General features: G+C 43.3%; 1 protein-coding gene across 12 annotated transcripts in view; it reads right to left on the reverse strand.

Moving 5' to 3' along the window:
• The window catches only part of TDRD1 (tudor domain containing 1), an 82,745-nt gene that overhangs the window by 38,789 nt on the left and 24,373 nt on the right, over window positions 1-19,583 (reverse strand). For 10 of the 12 annotated variants that reach the window (XM_075935440.1, XM_075935431.1, XM_075935441.1 and 7 more), the window contains 9 exons: window positions 17,526-17,670; window positions 13,384-13,489; window positions 11,578-11,641; window positions 7,947-8,051; window positions 7,121-7,303; window positions 6,100-6,243; window positions 2,468-2,633; window positions 631-702; window positions 210-392 (listed from right to left, as the gene is read on the reverse strand). In XM_075935440.1, the coding sequence (XP_075791555.1) occupies window positions 210-392; window positions 631-702; window positions 2,468-2,633; window positions 6,100-6,243; window positions 7,121-7,303; window positions 7,947-8,051; window positions 11,578-11,641; window positions 13,384-13,489; window positions 17,526-17,670 (1,168 nt within the window). The remainder of the gene's footprint in view (window positions 1-209; window positions 393-630; window positions 703-2,467; window positions 2,634-6,099; window positions 6,244-7,120; window positions 7,304-7,946; window positions 8,052-11,577; window positions 11,642-13,383; window positions 13,490-17,525; window positions 17,671-19,583) is intronic. The other 2 variants (XM_075935432.1, XM_075935433.1) reach the window with 2 other exon arrangements.

Below are 19,583 nucleotides of genomic sequence, written 5' to 3' on the forward strand. Positions count from 1 at the left end.
CTCTTATTCTAGGGAATCTAGTTTATTCCCCAAACTCAAGTTCCTCTCTTTCTGGTCCAACCGTCTTCCCCTGGGACCTTTAGGTGCTTTTTGATAAAAGAAAAAAATAGCATAAATAATTGGAATAATTTATGCAAATATGGTAAATTATTTTTACCAAAACATTTTTACTTCCGAATGACCTGTTTGAATGGAATGTATTCACTTACGGCCATTATGCATCTGCTGACAGAAAAAGTCTTCTGGGGTTTGAATATGAGCAACTACACCAGAAAATTTCTCCCCCATGGATACAGAAACAACCTTTATGGTTAAATCATTATTGTGAATCATTTCTTTATCTTCAGCTGTTTTATCTCTTTTTCCTTCAGAATTATTTTGTAATACAATATCTGAGGAGATACAAACAAGACAGGAAAAGCTATTTTAGTGACTGTTCTAATAAGAACACACTCCACGTCACTGGTGAATTGAAAGTTGTTCCACTGTCTAATGTCTTAAGTAACAATTTGAAACAGAAGGCAATCTACCTTCACCATTACCTCCATGAACCCATGCCATCCAAAGGAGGTGAAAATATCACTTCCAAATTTCAGATCAATCTGTCAAAAGTCTGACTGGTTTACTCACCTGTATTTGGGTTCATTTTCTTTGGACTCAAGCCATGTCCCATTTCAAGTAGTATTTTATCTAGGTGTTTCCCTAAAATACATATTTATATAAATTAAACTAATTTACCATACAAAAGCAGTCAGACTAGTTTTTTAAACTATGTTTTCTGAATGCACTCTCTAAACTAACCAACCCTGGAAAACTGACCTAGACTGTGTCTATTTTACTTGTTGGTCAAGCATCTAGTATGCCGTGAGTGTTGAATAAAATACATGTGTCTCAAGAGTAGTCTGACTACTCAGAAGTTTCCTAAGAACACCTCCCCTTCTCAAATATTACTGCCTTGCTAATTTCACCTCACCAAATTATCTATAACAATTGCTACAGAATTTGTTATGCCAGTGTTGGTTGCAACTTTATAATTAAGGATGAGTTGCATGTGTCACACAAAGCAGGATTCAGCCTCTCCAAAGTGTTGTAAGTTTCTGAATACAGAAAGGGGCCTGAGAATTTACAATTTAGCTTATGAGTTTATTAAAACAGGGATGTGATAGTTTAAAAGTATAAAAAGTTTACTGATGAGCCTAGGCTCATCAATAATCTTCGTGGTTACCCACAAGCACACATCCCCCCACGCTGCTGTGAGAGCTAGGTAGGGGCCAGTATACTCAGGAAGCCAGCTTCTATACCATGGCACCACCTGCTTCCCTCCCCCCATGCTGTTACCATAGTATGGACATCAGCCACTAACAGACTTGATGATACCACTGCTTTAACTTTACTGCATAAGAATGCAGCATTGCACACTAAAGCAGCAGCGCAATGGGAACCCTCAAAGAGTGGGCACAACGGAACAGAGCTTTCTGCCTCCCTTCTTCTCGTAGCACTGGTTTCACAAAGAGCCCGCACCACCAATAAATTAAATGCAAACTTAGGTCCAGATCCTTTAGTATCTCTTGGCTGTTATGGCAATGCAAAGCAGCTGTAAACCCAGCTTAACTAGCCAATACACTCTGGCTGCTTCATGCAACTGTTCTTTAGAGGACTCTGTCCTTTATATGTCAAGATTTAAGGTTGGCATTATATATCTTCACATTAGAAATATCACAATAGCATTTTGGGGGGGGGGGGGTAAGTAAATTCCCAGAAGGAAGATGGACTTAAGATTGAGCGTATGTATCAGTAACTTAAGGATTAAAAATAAGTTTTTAAAACATGCATTACAAACTCAAAAAATTAAAAAAAAACTTAAGATAATTAAAAGAAATTCAAATATTTTAAGCTAAGAAATACATAGTTCAGGGACCCAAACAACCTTAGGTCTGCCCTGTAGTAATGGGGGGGAAGAGAGAATAAAATCTGATACGTTTTAGAGAATCTAGTTAGTGTACACTAAGACCGCATAAAATAAGACATTAGTCAGACATATTACTATTATATAGCATCAAAAAGGGCAGAGATATAGTTATTCCTGGAAAAGGCAACATCATAAAAAAGAATGTAAGGAAATACCCCCAATTCATTACATGTAAATACAAAAGAACTCTATAAAGACTAGCACTATGTTGGCAGAAAACTTACAAGATCATTTACAAAATCTGGATAATAGAAAAGGTTCACAGCTGAAAATTTTAAGTTTATAAAGGTAGTCCACAAAGCATGAGATAAAGCCAATCAAGACACAAAACTTTTGAAAACAAGTTCTCTTGCAGCAATTCAAATTGCTAAGATTGGGAAACTAAACATTTTAGGTGAAAAATGAGAAATCTCATTTCTGTAAAATGCTGTAAGGGAACAAAAATGAGAATCACAACAGTTATTAAAATATGTCTCTGAACAATCAATCCTCTCTTACCAGAACCTGGAAGGACAACATCTACAGCAAAACAAGTCATCATCTCCTCTTGTACTACGTCAACAACAGTCACCAAACAAAACTGTCCCACAAGCATAGGCGTAATAAAACCAGCACAGTCTTTGTTCCATTCTCCTTGTTTTGGAGCAACACAACACCTAATTGCCTGAAAGAGATGATTATAAAGAATTCCTTTTAAAAGAAAATAAAGTTAGGGCATTCCAAATTTTTGGTTTGCAGAAAATTCAGTCACTAGATTCTTATTTTGGTTTTTCCACTCAAGTACATGAAGTCCATATTAACAATTCAAACAGTTTACATAAGGTACTACTGTTACAGGGAAGTAAGGCCAGATCTAACACTACCGGAGAAAGCTGACCTAGTGCAGATGTACCTTAAGTCAGATTTCTGCGGCATCCCCACTGCGGGAGGTCAAAGGGAGAAACTCTGTCAACTTCTCTTACTCCTTGGGATCCCCAAGAGATTGATCTCTAGGATGTCAATCTCAAGGTAGAGTGAAGACAAGCCCTAAGCAACAATATATTTAATTCTGGTTCCTGTTCCTCCTCTGCCTTCACAATTACCACAATTCACTGTGCCACAGAGAATGGTTACACACCCTACAGTTAATGTGGCTGTGTCATCAAGACTTATTGTCCATATATGCTCCATTTCTGGTATGCACATGTACCCCATGTAAAAGACTGCCCTTGTGCCTCCCTTCCAAACTATCCCTCAATTTTCACAAAGAACCTAGGTGCTACAGAATTCCACAAAAGCAGGAAAGAGGAAAGGCAGTGGAATAAATATATAGGGACAACAAGTCAAAGAGCCAGTTACTGTGTTGTTCACATCCATTCGAATCATGTGTATGCGTGTGCACCTGAACAGTAGCCAGAAGATTTTCTCCTTAGCTGCTAGCCGTATGGTTGGCGTGGGCACCCCCTGGAGTTGCATCAAAATGGCACCCAATATAGGGCCCTACCTAGTCCCCCACCCCAGTTCCTTCTTGCCAGCTACCCCAACAGAGGGGAAGGAGGCTGGGTACTGAAATGGACACGAACACCACATCTAGAAAGGCAACAGTTAAAGAAAATATGTAATCTTTTTTCCCTCTGAGTAGTTGTTCACATGGATTCCAACCAGGTGACTTCCAAGTACAAGTCTAGGAGGTGGGGTTGGAGTTCTTCATTCAATGGAGCACTGCACATCTAAATGCTGTGTCATCTTTAAATTGTTGCATGACTCCATAATGTGGAGCAAAGTTATGTATTGACAACCACATTACCACTCTACACCTCTCCCGAGAGGGGATCTAGGCCAGGAACACTGTGGGGAATGCTTCAGACCTGGTAGAGTGTGCTGTTAATGGTGGAAGAGTTATGCCAGTGAAACCATAACACTCCCAGATACAAACCAGTGCTTTTTTTGTAAACAAAAAAGGTGATAGTACTAGGGTTGCTGAGAAAAAAAGTCTCGGAGGTCAGGGCCGAAAAATTGTGGCCCCTTTAATTGCCATGTGTCCCAAGCAAGCTTCTGTCCAGCGCAGCATGAGTGCTCCCAGTGCCGGGTTTGCCGGAGAAAAGCGACAACTCTCCTCCCCCCCCCCACCCAAGAAAAAAGGTCTGCAACTGCCACAAACAATTGTAGCAACTTTCTAAAAGGCTAAGACAACTATATACAGTAAAAGGAGAAGTGCTGATCTACTTGTACTCAAGAGATGAGCAAGGAGAAGTCATAGCTACCATCACTGTTGATCAGAAAAAACTGAGGAGGGGGCACCATTTCGGCACCACTCCAGGGAAACACACACACCCACCCACCCACCCCTGCTAGGGAAAAAAAGTCTTCCAACAACTGTGCACATGCATGCACACACACCTGATTAGAATGCATATGAATGATCACTGGAAGAACTGTTCTCTCTGAATGACAGTCAATATGTATTCCACTTTTGGTATCTAGTATAAAGGAAGTGGGTGCTCAGAATCTACTTTAGCAGAGCTGTCCTACAGCCTTTGTTTAAGTGGGTATCAGATCTTGATGCCCTAACTAGGCTGTGTAAATGTGTGGACTCATCCCAAAGTAGCCACTAGGATTTCAGATAGGTATGCATCTCAGAGAAGCTGCCTAAGTTGCAATGTAATCCTTGCAGATGCAATGCAACTGGGATAACTGGATGGAAAATGTATCAGTTCCAAACACAAAAAGCTTCCTGGCAAAGAGGAAATAATCATGTGACTATGTACTGACAACATTGCTATTGTGTTGCGTGCTGTGACCTGGACTGTTAAACCTTACAGAGTGGGAAGGGCATAACTGTGCATGCTAGACCCATCGCTTGATTTCTGATAAGATTCCAGCATTATAATGCTGAAGTCTAGAATGTCTTGAGTCAGCATGAAGTGATGTACAGCTACAGCATAGGTGAGATTTTTGTTCAGAATATTGTAAGGTACAGTCATTACTGGGATTCACTGTTACAATCTACTTTAAGCTCTCCATTATTTTTGGCCTTTTAAAAAAAACAGAACTTTATGAATAATTGTATGATACCACTGGTAATCAGCAACTATCTTTAGGAGGGTAAAGCTCACTGGAAATCCAGACTTCTTGGGTCTGAAGATGTCCCAGGTGAGTTTCCCAACCAAACATGGAAGCATGCATCATGAGCATCTTGGTAGGAAGCCGTGGACAAAACAATACTCCCTTTGCACATTTGGAGCAGGTCTTTCCCCAATTTAAAGTAAGAGTGCTTTTCAATTAACCTATACATGAGAATCTGAGGGGAAGAAAAGAAAGCCTTTTTATACAGTGGTGTGTATTTTGTGAAAAACTGCCCAAATGTGGTCAAATTTTAAGTCTGGGGAGGGAGGGAAGGGGGAAGAGTAGGGACAACTCATAGCTCTTCATACATGTCCAGAAGAAACTGAATATTTTTGAATCTCCCTGATTTCATCCACACTGGGTATGCTCAAGTTCAGGACTGAGCAGGACTCCCCCTGCAACTGCAGGTCTGAGGTGCTGTGAACCAACTGAACATCAAAACTGAGAACAAGGAGCCTGTTTCTCCAGTGCTTAAATACCCCCATGCCAGGTTCAGGCAATGCAGAGAAAAACTCTACATTCAAGTCAGACAGCCAAGAGCGAGATTGGCAGTAGACTGAAAGGACGACTGGGCAAGGAGTCTGGCAGGGGAGGCTGAAACTGCTAGCTATCAGAGACTAACAAGGAGGAATTGGTACACGGACACCAAGGTCAGACTAATAGCCCTGGGGAAGAGACAGAGAATAGGAACCAGTATGGACAGAGATAGTGGGTGGAAGTCAAGTGATTAGAGAAGGGAGACACAGATTGGCTGGGGTGCTAGAAGTGTGAGGTTGGGCAAGGAGACTAGGACAGGAAACTTGAGGAGAGAAGACTAGGAGTGGCTAGATAATGGGATTAAGACAAGGAACTATCAGAAAAGAAAGTTACAAAAGCAATGACAGTAAACTTCATTTCATTATTTTCATTAGGTAAAAAGATAAAGGTACTGCAAAATGTTGCAGTAACTGCAATTATTACAGTCCATTTTTAATATAACCTTTGCTTAAACATCTAGCTGTTAAAAATTAAAAAGAAATACTCACACAGGCAGGAAACAGTTCAATGTCTTTCTGGAGTGGTTTAATCCAATCTAGTGGAACATTTTCTCCATTGCCATAATCAATAAACAACACTTGTGCTTTCTTCTGCAAGATATCCACCTCTTTTACCAGTACTCTATTCCAGGTCTACACGTGAACAAATAATATTCTGGATGTAAAAACAGAACTACACACTCTGGACATTATTCCTTTTGTGGAGAATACTTTTTCTCCATCAAGTTGGCAAAAAAGTAAAAATTACTGATCAGGTCTGAAGCAACTCAACTGAACAAGAGACTCATTGCCTAGCAATAGTTTGGGGTACACATAATTGGAAAAAGAATTAGTACCATCACCAAGACAAGATTCCTTTCAAAGCACAACACATTCAGGATTCACAGGAAGCTTGCTCCAAAGAAACATCCTCCCTCCACCCCGCAAAACAGATACCACATATCATTACAATGCTTTTACATATCAAGTGTCTGGTAGCATTAAGGGCGAGGAGGAGGAAAGAAGGAAGTGTAGGAGATAACAGAGGGAAAATAAGGTGTCAAAACTGCTGTTAGGAAAATCAGGTCATACACCAGGTAAGAATCAGAAATAAATGGGGAAAGTCAAATGACTTACATCTAGTTTTTTTAACCTTATTGCAACTCTTTATTTGCATGTTCTCTCTTTACCAACAGAGAGATAGTCCACTCTGATATGCATTTTGACTAACGAACAGTCAGTTTAAAAGAAAATTAACTTAATCAAGAACTTAAAATATTGCATGAAAATGATCTGCTCTTGGACAAAAACTGCCTCAAGACAAGAATTTCTACAAAGCTGGAATTCATAATGTGTAAAAATAGAAGTTATATCCACTAAGTGTGAAAAACTATGGGAATTACATGCAACACAAAACAGTATATATATAATTTTGAGCGGAACACAATCTAAAAGGTATTTAGAGCATTTAGATATTTACAGTCTCATATTCTCTTAGAATTTTTACCAGACCCCAAATAAAATAAGTTACCTGATCCAGAGAATATTTTGCAACACAAACTTCCCCTTTGATAGGAATATATTCCTCTTGGCTAACAATGTTTGCATAACAATCTTTCAGTTTTACAGTAAGCTTGCTGAGATGTTCTAAAATTTCTGAAGAATACACTTGTATATAAAATTCACTTGGGTTCTTGAATTCAGTGACTGTACCCTAAAAAGAAAAAAAGTCATACTATTGAAGTATCTAACATTAATACAGGTTGAACCTCTCTGGTCTGGCAACATCCATAGCCTGACAAGATCACAGATGTTGCCAGATCAGAGAGCCCCAACAGCAGAGGTTGCCAGAGACAGCAGAACCAGCTGGGTTACGGAATGGAGCCTAGTGGGTAGGAAGACACCCCTTCACAGAGCTTGGAGGCCTGACCTTCCCCAGTTTGGCAAATTCCTTCTTCAGAAGGAGTTAGGTGGAAGGGTGCCAGACCAGGGAGGTCCAACCTATACTTGTAATGAATAACTTATTGTGTTTACTATTCAATGGACACATTAAGAGCATCTATATACTATAAATACTAATATTAGTTAGAACTAATAGATGTACTGATGTTAGGAAGGTCCAATTCTGTAATACCACAGCCATCACTCTTATAACCCTTCCATCTGTAGATGGAATAGCCTTTAAAAAGATGGGCCATGATTGGTATCTACATTGTAAGGTGAGAAAACAGGCACATAAAGTTGAAGTGATGTCCCTGTCCAAGAAACATATATGAACGCCACTGAAGAGGCTGACAGTGAAATCAGTATTTAAAAAAATAAATTTAACCATGCAATGGATGGTAAGGAAAAGGTACCTCTATTTCCATAGCTTTTTTGAAGCCTAAGTTTTGCAGGTCAGAAAGCATTATTTTTTGGATGTCATCTTCTATCTTGTGGACATCAACAGGTGATAAATTGCCCTATTTAGAAAAAAAATATATAGGTGACTTCTTAAGTGGAATTGTCTACATATTACCCAATTGCGGGCAGTTCAGGAAACAGCATTTATGCTTAATTTTCAAAAGTACACCTGTTCAACTTTAAAAGTGGCTTATGTACTGAAAAATGTATGTTTAATAGAAAGTAGGGATGTTAGATAACAGGTAACTGAACAATCATGTAACTGCACAAAATCTTACCTGTTACACAACTAGTCTATAGTCCCCAGGAGCAGGGCTGGCAGTCAACACACTCTGGCCACACTCCCAGGGAGCCCCCTTTGACTCCACGCTGCTGACTCTGTGTCAAGAGGCAGCAGTGCAGGATGCCATGTGGGAGCCAGTCCATGAGGCGAGCCAGTTTTAAAACCAGCTCCCTGCGCAGACTAGCTGCCTGTTGCCCCATGCTACTGCTTCTGATAGGCTGCAGTAGGGGGATGGAGGGAAAGGGGGAGGAGAGGCTGCCACGAAGCAGCCTCTGTTCATAGCAAGCCTGGGCCCGCAGGAGACAGAAGCTGGACCAGCAGCAGCCCCTCACCATGGACAGAGGCTGATCTGCCTCCCACAGAGCAGCCTCTGTCTGCAGGGAGCTGGAACCCCCCTGCAGATAGGACTACTTCTGGGGACCAGCCTCTATCCACAGCTGGCCCATGCTCACCATGGACAGAGACTGCTCCCTGTGAGGCGGAGCAGCCTCTGTCCGCAGGGAGCTCGGACCCTCCTGCCCCCCCCCCTCCTCCCCCGTGGAGAGAGACTGCTTTGCGGCAGCCTCTCCTGCCTCCTGATGCTGAGGCAGCAGTGGGGGGGAATGTGTGTAGTCAATAAGATTAACTGATAAGCCTAAGGTTAGTGGCTAATCATATAGTTAACTACACACTGACATCCCTAACAAAAAGTCAACTTACATGCTTTTGAAAAATTTATGCCTAACTCCAATATAGAGCACAATGTTACTATAGTCCTTTAACTCTTCACTGCTTGCTCAGAGCAGTAACTCTGACACACGAGCACTGTTTCATACAGAGTGTGTTTGAAAGCATGAAGTACAAGCATACAGTTATGAAGATTAAAGAGCAATAATTACCGTTAGTATGAAAGAACTTAAGTAACTTAAATAAAAAGTAGGACTGCTTTGCTAACTAGTTTAACCTGACCTGCGAATCTAAATGAAATTAAACTTGGCTTGGTCTTACTGCAGAATTAGAAATACCACACGCACACCAAAAAAAAAAAAAAAAAAAAAAAAAAAAGAGGAGACTTGGAGCTACTAAAGCGCCAATGAAACGTGAGCATATATGTCTTATTTTCAAGCAGATTCAAAAGCGCAGGATCTCAAAGGTACTTAAGCACTTAATTCCCACTAATTTCAATATATACCTAATTTGCTCGGAATATACAGGCAGTCCCCGGGTTACATGGATCCGACTTACATCGGATCCCTACTTACAAACGGGGTGAGGCAACCCCGCACTAGCTGCTTCCCCCCAGCAGACCAGGGAGACGCGAAGCTAGTGCTTCCCCCGCAGCAGACCAGGGAGACGCGGAGCGGTTTTTCTCAGCAGACACCTCAGCTTGAGAATAAAGGACTGAGGGAAGTGAGGTGTGGGAGAATAAAACTGAGCTCTGGAGAAATGTTTGGCTAGAGTTTCCCCTACAATATGTACCAGTTTCAACTTACATACAAATTCAACTTAAGAACAAACCTTCAGTCCCTATCTTGTACGTAACCCGGGGACTGCCTGTAATAAAATAGCACCATTTTAATTTTAATTGTAATGTATATCTTACTATTAAACTAACACGTTTTCTCTTCTGTACATGTTACTAGAGAAAAAAAATGTATCCAGAACATTTTTCAGTGAGCAAAGGGATCCCAATCATGGCTTATCAGTTTATATGTATACTGGAATCCACATGTATTTAAGCTTTTCTATAACATCCTATATTGTAAGATGCATTTTTCAAAGCAAGAATAAAATGTATTAAATTTCCTTCACTATATCAGTTGGTAATACTTGTAGTGTTGCACAATATAAAATTTTAAACTAAACTGGAAGTTAAACAAATGGAACCTTGTTCTTTATGCATTTATTAAAAAAACAAAATATAAGGATTTATTCATTTCATTATCAATATATTCTCTTTTGTGAGGAACCTTTATTGTCAATTAGCATTTGCTGTTTTAAATCAGATTAATGCATCCTGGAGAGTTATGCGTCACTATAACCACTGGAAATTTGGACTATTTTATATGGCTACATATAAACTACAATCAAAGCAAATAGACCTATAACCTAGGATTTAAAATAGCAAATAACCAGAAAGCTCATCTTATTGGGAAGTTTGATGAGTATAAATACATCTTGTTTATGGGGACAAGTTTCCCTCCACTTACCTTACAATAAGGAAAACGTTATCATGGAAATTGGTTAAGACCTCATTGAAGCTGATGGCCACAACAGTGTTTCATTAAGGATAAACCTAAGCAGCAGTTAAGCTACATGTTTGGAGGAAAGCTACTTCTTTGGAGCAACTGCCCAAACCACACACAATATATGTCCAGCTGAAATCAGAAATACTTACGCGGAAAGGTTTCACTGGAAATATGACCACAAAGAAACTATGGACAAGAGAGAAAGCTAAGAGGTCTTTTTGGCTAGAGTGCTGGCTGGAAAGAATTCTGCAACTACAACCAAAGAAAATGACTATTTTTTTATTCTGGGAAACAGGACTATATATACACACAATCTAAATCAATGGTACTGAATCAAAGAAATACCTGACATCAATTTTTAAACCTACAAGTTCCTCAATAATGGTTAACTGTGTGGGCTAACATGGGCAATATAAAACATATTAAGAAATGCTAATCACGTACACAGTGTTCCTGAATTTGACATTTTATATTTGTCTACCCTCCAATCAGAACTCTCCTTATACATGTGTACACAGCAATAATTGAACTCTTATCTTTGTCAAAAACTTTAGTTTTAACAGTCATTTTGGAATGCTGTTTGAACTAGCTTGTTTAATTTGAAGGAATAGTATATTTTGAAGCAATCAACATTTCTTTCTATTCTCTTCACTATAATGAGTTGAGCATTATAATGTTTAAAACATGTTATAGTAACACATTAAACTTATGGTATGTCTGTCTACACATGCACTTGCTTGACAAAGTTGCGTCATTCACAGGTGCTTAATCCCATGTCCCCTGTGAATGACAAAGATTTGCCATGGCTAGTGCCCTTGTGAATGCTGCTTTGGCAGAAAGAGCACTCCTGCCGACAAAGTGAAACCAGCTTATTATGGGTCAAAGTATTTTGTCAGCAAAAGTGCTGACGGTGTCCATACACGCTGACATTTAGCATTAAAGCCATGTTGATACAACTTTGTTGCTAAAAGCTGCGTAGCTCAGACATTTAATAAAGATATATTTAAGAATATCCAACCTCCAGTAGGCTTCCCCAAGAACATATCCATTAAAATAAAAGTTAACATTCTGTACCTCAAAATCCATTTTCTTCTTAATTTCACCAGGCAACTTGGCATTACCTTCACTTTTCTTTAAGCTGAAATAAAGCAGTTGATTAATACTGTTGGGACTTTATTTAATAGTTTAAAGAACCAGCAAATCAAGCCATTTTAGTAACTGGTACTTCAAGAACTAAATTAAAGCTTTAAGTGACTTAACCGTTGTAAATGTGTGTCAACCTGCATCTACAATGCAGACTGCCTAATAAAGTAAGGTAAAGGCCATTTATTTTATTTTTTTTAAACCACAGTGCACAGCTGGTGAAGAGCAACAGTTCTTATACCTGAAGACAAATGGAGAAGATTTTAAAATGTACATTTAATATACAGGCATGCTGAAGTGGGTCTCACTTTCTGTAATGATAATTTTCAGACAGCGATATTTTATTTTACTTTAGTAGTGAAGTTGCATTAATTTTCATTTCAATTATTACAAAAAATACAAACTCAAAAACAAAATCAATCAATAAATCTGGGCCCATCAGTTCTCAGACTAAGCACAATGGTGTACCAGCTCCTCTATGAAACTTTTCTTTTCCAGAATTTCAATTCTCTGACTTCAAGTTTCTAGTTATGGTTGGGATAAAAACCTCAAATACTGTATAAAAGTATGAGTGATGTCTCTGGGTACTTTTATATTAAACATTACCATATAATTGGCATTTAACATGTTCGCAAAGGTTAGTAAGGTTGGTACTCTCCAACAGGGACGTAAGCGACTAATCAACTATCCAACAAGCAAAAACTTATCAGATAGTCAACACACTAGTCCACTGGTCACTGCCGCCTCCCCCCCATTGCTGCCTTTATCAGAAAGAGGCAGCAAGGGGGTGGGAGAGCAAAGGAGGGTATACTGGGGGGAGCTGACTTAAAGGCCCTGCTGGGGCTCTTGTACATTTCAAAGGGGGAACAACGTGTGGCATTTCTGCCTTTGAAAAGTAGCAACAGTCCAGCAGGCTCTTGCTACGTTTCAAAGTGAAGCACCCTTATTGACTAATCAAATAATCGATGGAAATGAATCTGACTATTTGATTAGTTGATTCATCCAATTTTAACATCCCTACTCTCCAAAAGTCTGTTCAAGGGTAAAAATATTTGTCTTTGGGGTTCAGTCAAAGTAAAGGGCAAACTTTTTTTCATGGACCACCTAACCTACCCTCTCACTGGAGAAAACATTCTTGGGTGAAATTCTGTCACTACTGAAGGCAATGGCAAAATTCCTATCTACTTCAATATGGCAGGATTTCATTGCACGTAACCATGTTATTGCACACATGGAAGAATAGTATAAAGCATGCATGTAATAGAATTAAAAGAAGTTAATCTATGTAGCAGCAGCAAGTAGAAGTAGAACCACAGTGATAGGTAGACTCTGGCTGCAAAATCTGTATTACTAGTCAGGTAACGAGACACAGGGGAAAAAAATCAGCCTGATTTTTCATACCCCAAATTCATCTGCGGTGTGTAACTTACAAGAGACATGTTTTTACATGTAAACTTAGAAAAATTCATAACCATTCAAGCACAGTATAAAGCTCTAAAAGGCCATTTTCTGTCACCTTTGTGAGCTTTTCTTCTTTTTTTAATTTCTGTCCTCCTCCTGCCCCATATCCTTATGATTGTTAGATTTACAATGTGGAATAAGTTTTAAGTACAAGACCAAGCAACACAGATCATTTAAATTATGGTTAAAAAATAGAATGAAATCAAGAGTAATTATAATTTGGCTATTTTAAGATTCTCTGAGTTACAAGATATTGCTTTAACATCCTTAACTTACCTTTGTTTCACTGGCTTGCATACAATACCATGTGCAGACCAATCTTTCTTCTGGCAGTCTGTAGAGCAATAATATATCTGCTTACACTGTGAACATCTTAGGTCTCCTAAAAATTTAAGAAAAGTCAGTGTACTAACCTAAAGAAGGGAAGGGGCACAATCGTGTCTGAATAAAAAAAGTTATTTGCACTGTTGTTGCTGTGTTGGACCTACACAAAGAGGGACAAGGTAGGTGAGGTAATATATTTTATTGGACCAACTTGTGTTGGTGAAAGGGGTAAACTTTCAAGGCCTGAAATCCTGTCTCTTTCACCAACACAAGTTGGTCCAATAAAAAAGATATTACCTCACCCAACTTGGGTATCTCAGAGCTGTAAATCGCAGAATTCATGTGTTTATTAATATAACATATAAAGGAGAATGTTTGAATGTTTGTGCTCTAATAACTTGGACACTACAAGAGCTACCGAAACAAAATTTTCCATGGGATAACCTTTCCTCCAGGAGAAGGTTTTAAAGTATTTTTTGACCCAATTGGGCCCAATCTCAACCTGTAAAAATAAAATATAACCCACCACACTACACTGCAGGGGCAGCCCCGCCTACCCTAGGTCACATGCCCGCCGCCTGCACCCCCAGCACCATCCGGGGCTCATCCCACCCCCACGCACACAACAGCTCAGGCACCTGCCCTGCCCCCCGCGGCTACGGTTACCAGGTAGTCTAAAAAACCCTGGACACACTTGATCGGGGGCAGCGGAGGAAGGAACCAGCCAGGAGGGGAGCGGGGCTGGCCGGGAGGAAGGGGGGGCGCTCCAAGAAGCAGAGCTGGCGGGGGGGAGGAGAGGGAGGCTGGCCGGAGGAGATCAGGTGAAGGACTGCTGGCAAGAAGCAGAGCTGGTCCGGGGGAGGGGGGTGGCGGGAAGCAGAGCTGGCGGGGTGGAGGCGGCGGGGCTGGCCAGGGGAGATCGGGGGCTGGGAGGGGCAGCTAGCGGGAAGCAGAGCTGGTTGGGGGAGATTGGGGTGGGAGGGCAGCAGAGGAGTGCAGGACTGGCCGGGTGCAGGAAGCAGAGCTGGTCAGGGGGGAGGGGGAGGGTGCAGAGGGAAGTAGAGCCGATCGGGGGAGATCGGGGGGAGGAGGCCAACAGGAGCGGGGCTGGCCGGGGAAGATCAGGAGGAGAACCAGCCAGCAGGAAGCAGGGCTGGTGGGGAAGTGAATCAGCCGGCGGGGACTGGGACCGAGCAACACCGGGTAACTCCAGCTAGTGTAATACAGGCAGTCCCCGAGTTACGCGGATCCGACTTATGTCGGATCCGCAGTTACGAACGGGGCACTTCCTCTCCCTGGTCTCGAGCAGACCAGGGAGAGGAAGCAAAGCAGCGGCGGAACGCACGGCCAGCTGACAGCCCAGACGCATCTGGGCTGTCAGCTGGCCGCGCGTTCCGCCGCTCTGCTCTACTCTGCTCCCCCTCCCCCTGGTCTGCAGACCTGGGGGACGGGGAGCAGAGCAGAGCAAAGCCGCGGAGCCCGAGGGCAGCAGGATAGCCACGGCGCGTCTGGGCTGTCCCGCTGCCCGCGTGTTCCGCCGCTTTGCTCCCCGTCCCCCTGGTCTGCAGACCAGGGGGACGGGGAGCAAAGCAGAGCAAAGCCACGGAGCCCGAGGGCAGCAGGATAGCCACGGCGCGTCTGGGCTGTCCCGCTGCCCCCGTGCTCCGCGGCTTTGCTCCGGACGCCTGTGGTACAGCAGCTGGGGCGCTGCCGGTTGGTCCCGTAGCGCCGCTCTGGGTGCCACTGGACCAACCCAGCAGCACCCCAGCTGCTCTGCCCCAGGTGTCCCCTAGTCAGCAGCTGCTGAAAATGACCAGTGGCTGACTACAGGAAGCCCCTGCCCCGGGCTTCCTGGAATCAGCCGCTGATCAGTTTCAGCAGCAGCTGACTTGGGGATGCCTGGGGTTCTTAAGTTGAATCTGTATGTAAGTCAGAACTGGCGTCCAGATTCAGCCACTGTTGAAACTGATCAGTTTCAGCAGCGGCTGAATCTGGACGCCAGTTCCGACTTACATACAGATTCAACTTAAGAACAAACCTACAGTCCCTATCTTGTACGTAACCCGGGGACTGCCTGTATACCATTCACTTTTTGTTTTAGAGGCTCAGTCTGTACTTCATTAATTTTTCACTTAAGCATGAACTTTTTCATCTGTGTTACGTAACTAGATTTTTCAAAGCACAGTCTGACTTATCTGACTATTAATAGATTTGTCTGATGATTTTGTGATCCTTGCTATTTATTTTTTACAGAATTACTATTACAATTCAAAAATAGTAAAAATAAGTTTAAAAAAATCAGTCTCTTTCAAAGTGACAGTCGGAGGGAAAAATGGTTTAATACAGGGGTCGGCAACCTTTTCAAACCAAAGAGCCAAACCACATCAAAATTCAGAACAAGTGGTCCACAAAGAGCTGTATAAGAATGCCCATTTGCGTGACTGAAAATATACAACTTATTATTGATAATCAACATCATGATTAACAACAGCATAAATGAAACACTGTACTCGCAGACTTTATTTAATGGGACTTCCGTTGCTGCATCATTTGCTCATTTCTTTGAAACTTACATTATAACTGGTCAAATCCAGATTTATGCAGTCTTCTGTCAATCTTATGGCAGGAGCTAGGGATGTGAGGATGCAGGAGTTTGGGTTGGGATGTTTGAGGGGCTCAGGGCAGGGGGTTTGTGTGTATGATGGGCTTAGGGCACAGGTTTGGGGTGTGTGGGTGGTGCAGGAGCGTTACAGCAGGGGACTTGGGATGTGGGGTTCCAGGATGCTGGGCTGGGGTGCATGGGGGCTCAGGGTGTATGGGTGGTGCAGGAGCGTTACGGCAAGGGACTGGTGATGCGGGGGTCAAGAGTTTGGGGATGTGGGGGTATGAGGGACTCAGGGTGGGGGGGTAAGGTGTATGATGGTCTCAAGTTGGGGTACAGGTGCGTACTGGAGTGTTATGATGCTGCAGTCAGAAGGGTGCTGGGCTCCAATTGGGGGCTTGTTGGCCAGGCTTAATTTGTAAATAAAGTAAAATATTATGTCCAACACAAAAAGTTTCAACATTGGTTTTATTTATGGTAAGGATGGGGAACCCTTTTTGGGGTCAGGGCCACTGTCCCACAGAAAAATCAATTGGGGACCACACTAGTGAGAAGCAAAAATCAACCCCTCCAAAAACCTCGAACGTTCACAGATGTGGCCCCCAACTGAGACACCTTACTCCCCTGGTACTCCAGCCTCATGGGGGGGGGCGGGGGAGGAAGGGGAGAGAGGACTGAGGTTCAAGGCCTCAGGCCAGATTAACTCTTCTGGGGTTCCAGACTTAGTGGATTTTGTAGGCATGCCTTAGGCTCTGGGATAGAATAAAAAATGAGGGGTCCAGTGTGTGGGACAGAGCTGCCAATAAGTAGAATAGGAATAGGGGTGCAGAATTTGGGGGGGAGGTAGGGTACAGGAGCAAGCTGGGGGTAGGTGTCTGTCCAGAGGGCAGGAGCAAGGTGTGAGTGGGTGTCCGGCCAGAGGGGAGGGGTCAGGAGCAGTTCAGCTGGTACCTGCTAGTCTCCAGGAATGAGCATCTCTCAGGCAGGATCTGCAGGCAATGCTGGAAGAAGTGCATGTGCCTCTCCTCCAGAAATCCAGCCTCTCCTTGTCCCCCAAAGTCCGGATCCTTCACCGCCATCTTAGCCACCCCTCCACCTAGCAGCTGCACGCTCAAAGTGCATCACCAAAACACGCAGCACAGCCGAGTACACTCTCTCTGGTGATCACCAGGAAGGGGTCCACTTTCCCACAAGCCGAATCCAGCACGGAGCCTCAGGGCTTGTCCCCCACAGGAAGCCGGTGTAAGTTCTAATCTTGCGGGGGGCACAATGCTTGATCGCCAGCACACACTCCCCATAGCAGATGGGGGAGGGAAGGAGAGATTGAGCTCAAGCCATGAGCCATATATGGTTCCAAAGTGAGCCACATATGGCTTACGAGCCATACGTTGCCAACCCCTGGTTTAAGAAGAGTTGTTTTCAGATCTATACTTGAAAGCTAGTCCAACTTAAGTACTGTGTTCAGGCTTATGGGTTAATAATAAACGCTTACCATACAAACCGCAGTGATGGCAAGTAGTCACCCGAGGGGATGGCATTAACGAACTAAATAGTTTTGAATCATAGTTTACAGAGAAAATATTCTCAGGGGAATTTATCTTTTTCTGCTTTGTGAGAGGCAAGTCAGAACTGGATCTCTGTAAGAGAACACAAATCTCAAATAATGTTTGTTAATAGGAACTCAAAGCCCTAAAAGCAAATAATACTCTAATACAGAATACAAGTTGAACCTCCCTCATTTAGCACCCCCAGGACTAGGGATGTCAGATAGCGTGTAACTGAATAGTCATTAATCCCATCAAATTTTAACCTTTACACAACTATTCAATAGTCCCTGAGGGTAGGGCCAGAAGCAAAGTGCTCCCAAGCCCCACTCCCAGAGAGCCCCTTGCTACCCTGCACAGCTGCCTCTATAAGAGGCAGCAGTGCAGGGTGGCAAGCGGGAGCCAGTCTATGAGGGGAGCTGGTTTAAAAACTGGCTCCCTATGCAGACTGGCTCCTGCGGGGCAGCAGCAGCAGCCCCAGTCCGTGGGGGGCCTGAGCTCCCTGTGTACAGAGGCTGCGTCAGCATCCCAAAGAGCAGCCTCTGTCTGCGGCGAGCCTGGGCCTGCCACAGATAGAAGCTGCTCCACAGCAAGTCTCTGTTTGCAGGGGACCTGAGCTCTCTGCAGACAGAGGCTAAGCCGGCATCCCATGGAGCAGCTTCTCCCCGCCTCCCGCCCTTGCTGCTGCCTCTGATAGAGACAGAAATGCAGGAAATGGGGGGTGGAGGGGGAACAGGCAGAGCTGGTGTTCAAGGGAGCCAGCTTATAACCGATACATAGGCAGCAAGTGTGCAGGGGGTGGGAAATGCTTGTAGTTGACAAGATCAACCAATAAGCCCAGGTTTATCTGTTAATCATGTAGTTGTCTACATTGGGGTGGGCAAAAGGGCCTCTGTGGGCCAGATCTGGCCCGCCAAGCGGATTGAGCCTGGGGGGGGGGGGGGGGGGGAAGAGGGAGAGAGAAGAGAGCGCAAAGCTTCCTCCTGCCCTGCCAGGAGCACGCAGAGCTCTGATGTGCCATGTGCTGCTCGCAGGGCGGGAGGAGACGCCTTGATTGGCCTGGGGGCAGGGGAGCATGTGAAGCCTCCTCCTGCTCTGAGGAGTGTGTGGGTCTTTGAAGTGCCACGTGCTCCTGGAAGGGTGGAAGGAGGCTTCGCGTGCTTCCCCCACCCCCAAGCCCTGATTGGCCTAGGGGTGGAGAAGCATTCAAAGCCTCTTCTCGACCTGCCAGGGGCATTGATGCCTAGTGGGAAGGGGGGGCCCAAAAGGGCTCCCTCACCCCCAGACCAATCATGGTCTGGGGAAGCCCCAAATCATCCTGGCCACGCCCTTTCTGGTTTAGGCCCCGCCCCGGGCTACTTCCAAAATTTTTGAAGTGGCCCCGGCCAAAAATTATTGCCCACCGCGGTCTACATGTTGACATCCACACTCAGGACATGAGTGGTCCCAAACCAAGGAGTCTGCCAGACTAGGGGAGGTAAATGCTCCCCTTCTGGCCACCAGTCCTGACCACTACACCCACCCTTGGCTGCTGGCCCAGCCACTGGGCTCCCCACTAGTTGCTGGGGCTCTCTAATCCAGCAACATCCACGGTCCTGTTTAACCACAGATGTTGCCAGACCAGAGAGTTCCAGATTTGAGAGGTTCAACCTGAACCTACAATTCCAGGACTGCTTACCATAATAGAAAAATTACAATTTTCAAAATCCTAAAATACATGCTATTTTTTAAATAATTGCAGATTAAAAACTACAAAAATTAATTTTTCAGGAGTGAGCAAGTTTTGTTCAGTTATGGTTCTGACTACACTTTAAAGTAGCAATGAAAATTAGACATTTAAAGTATATACTTAATTTTTACAACTTATATAGAGCTGTTTCAGTTAACTAAAACTGTGGATCGCAATCATTATCTTTTAGTTAACAAGAAAAGAATGTCTGAATCAGAGAGATTGAATAAATCTTCTCACAATTCAAATGTGTCAGTTCTAAATGTGTTAATCCAGA

The sequence above is a fragment of the Pelodiscus sinensis genome, chromosome 8 (genome assembly GCF_049634645.1).
Source record: "Pelodiscus sinensis isolate JC-2024 chromosome 8, ASM4963464v1, whole genome shotgun sequence".
Classification (NCBI taxonomy): domain Eukaryota; kingdom Metazoa; phylum Chordata; order Testudines; family Trionychidae; genus Pelodiscus; species Pelodiscus sinensis.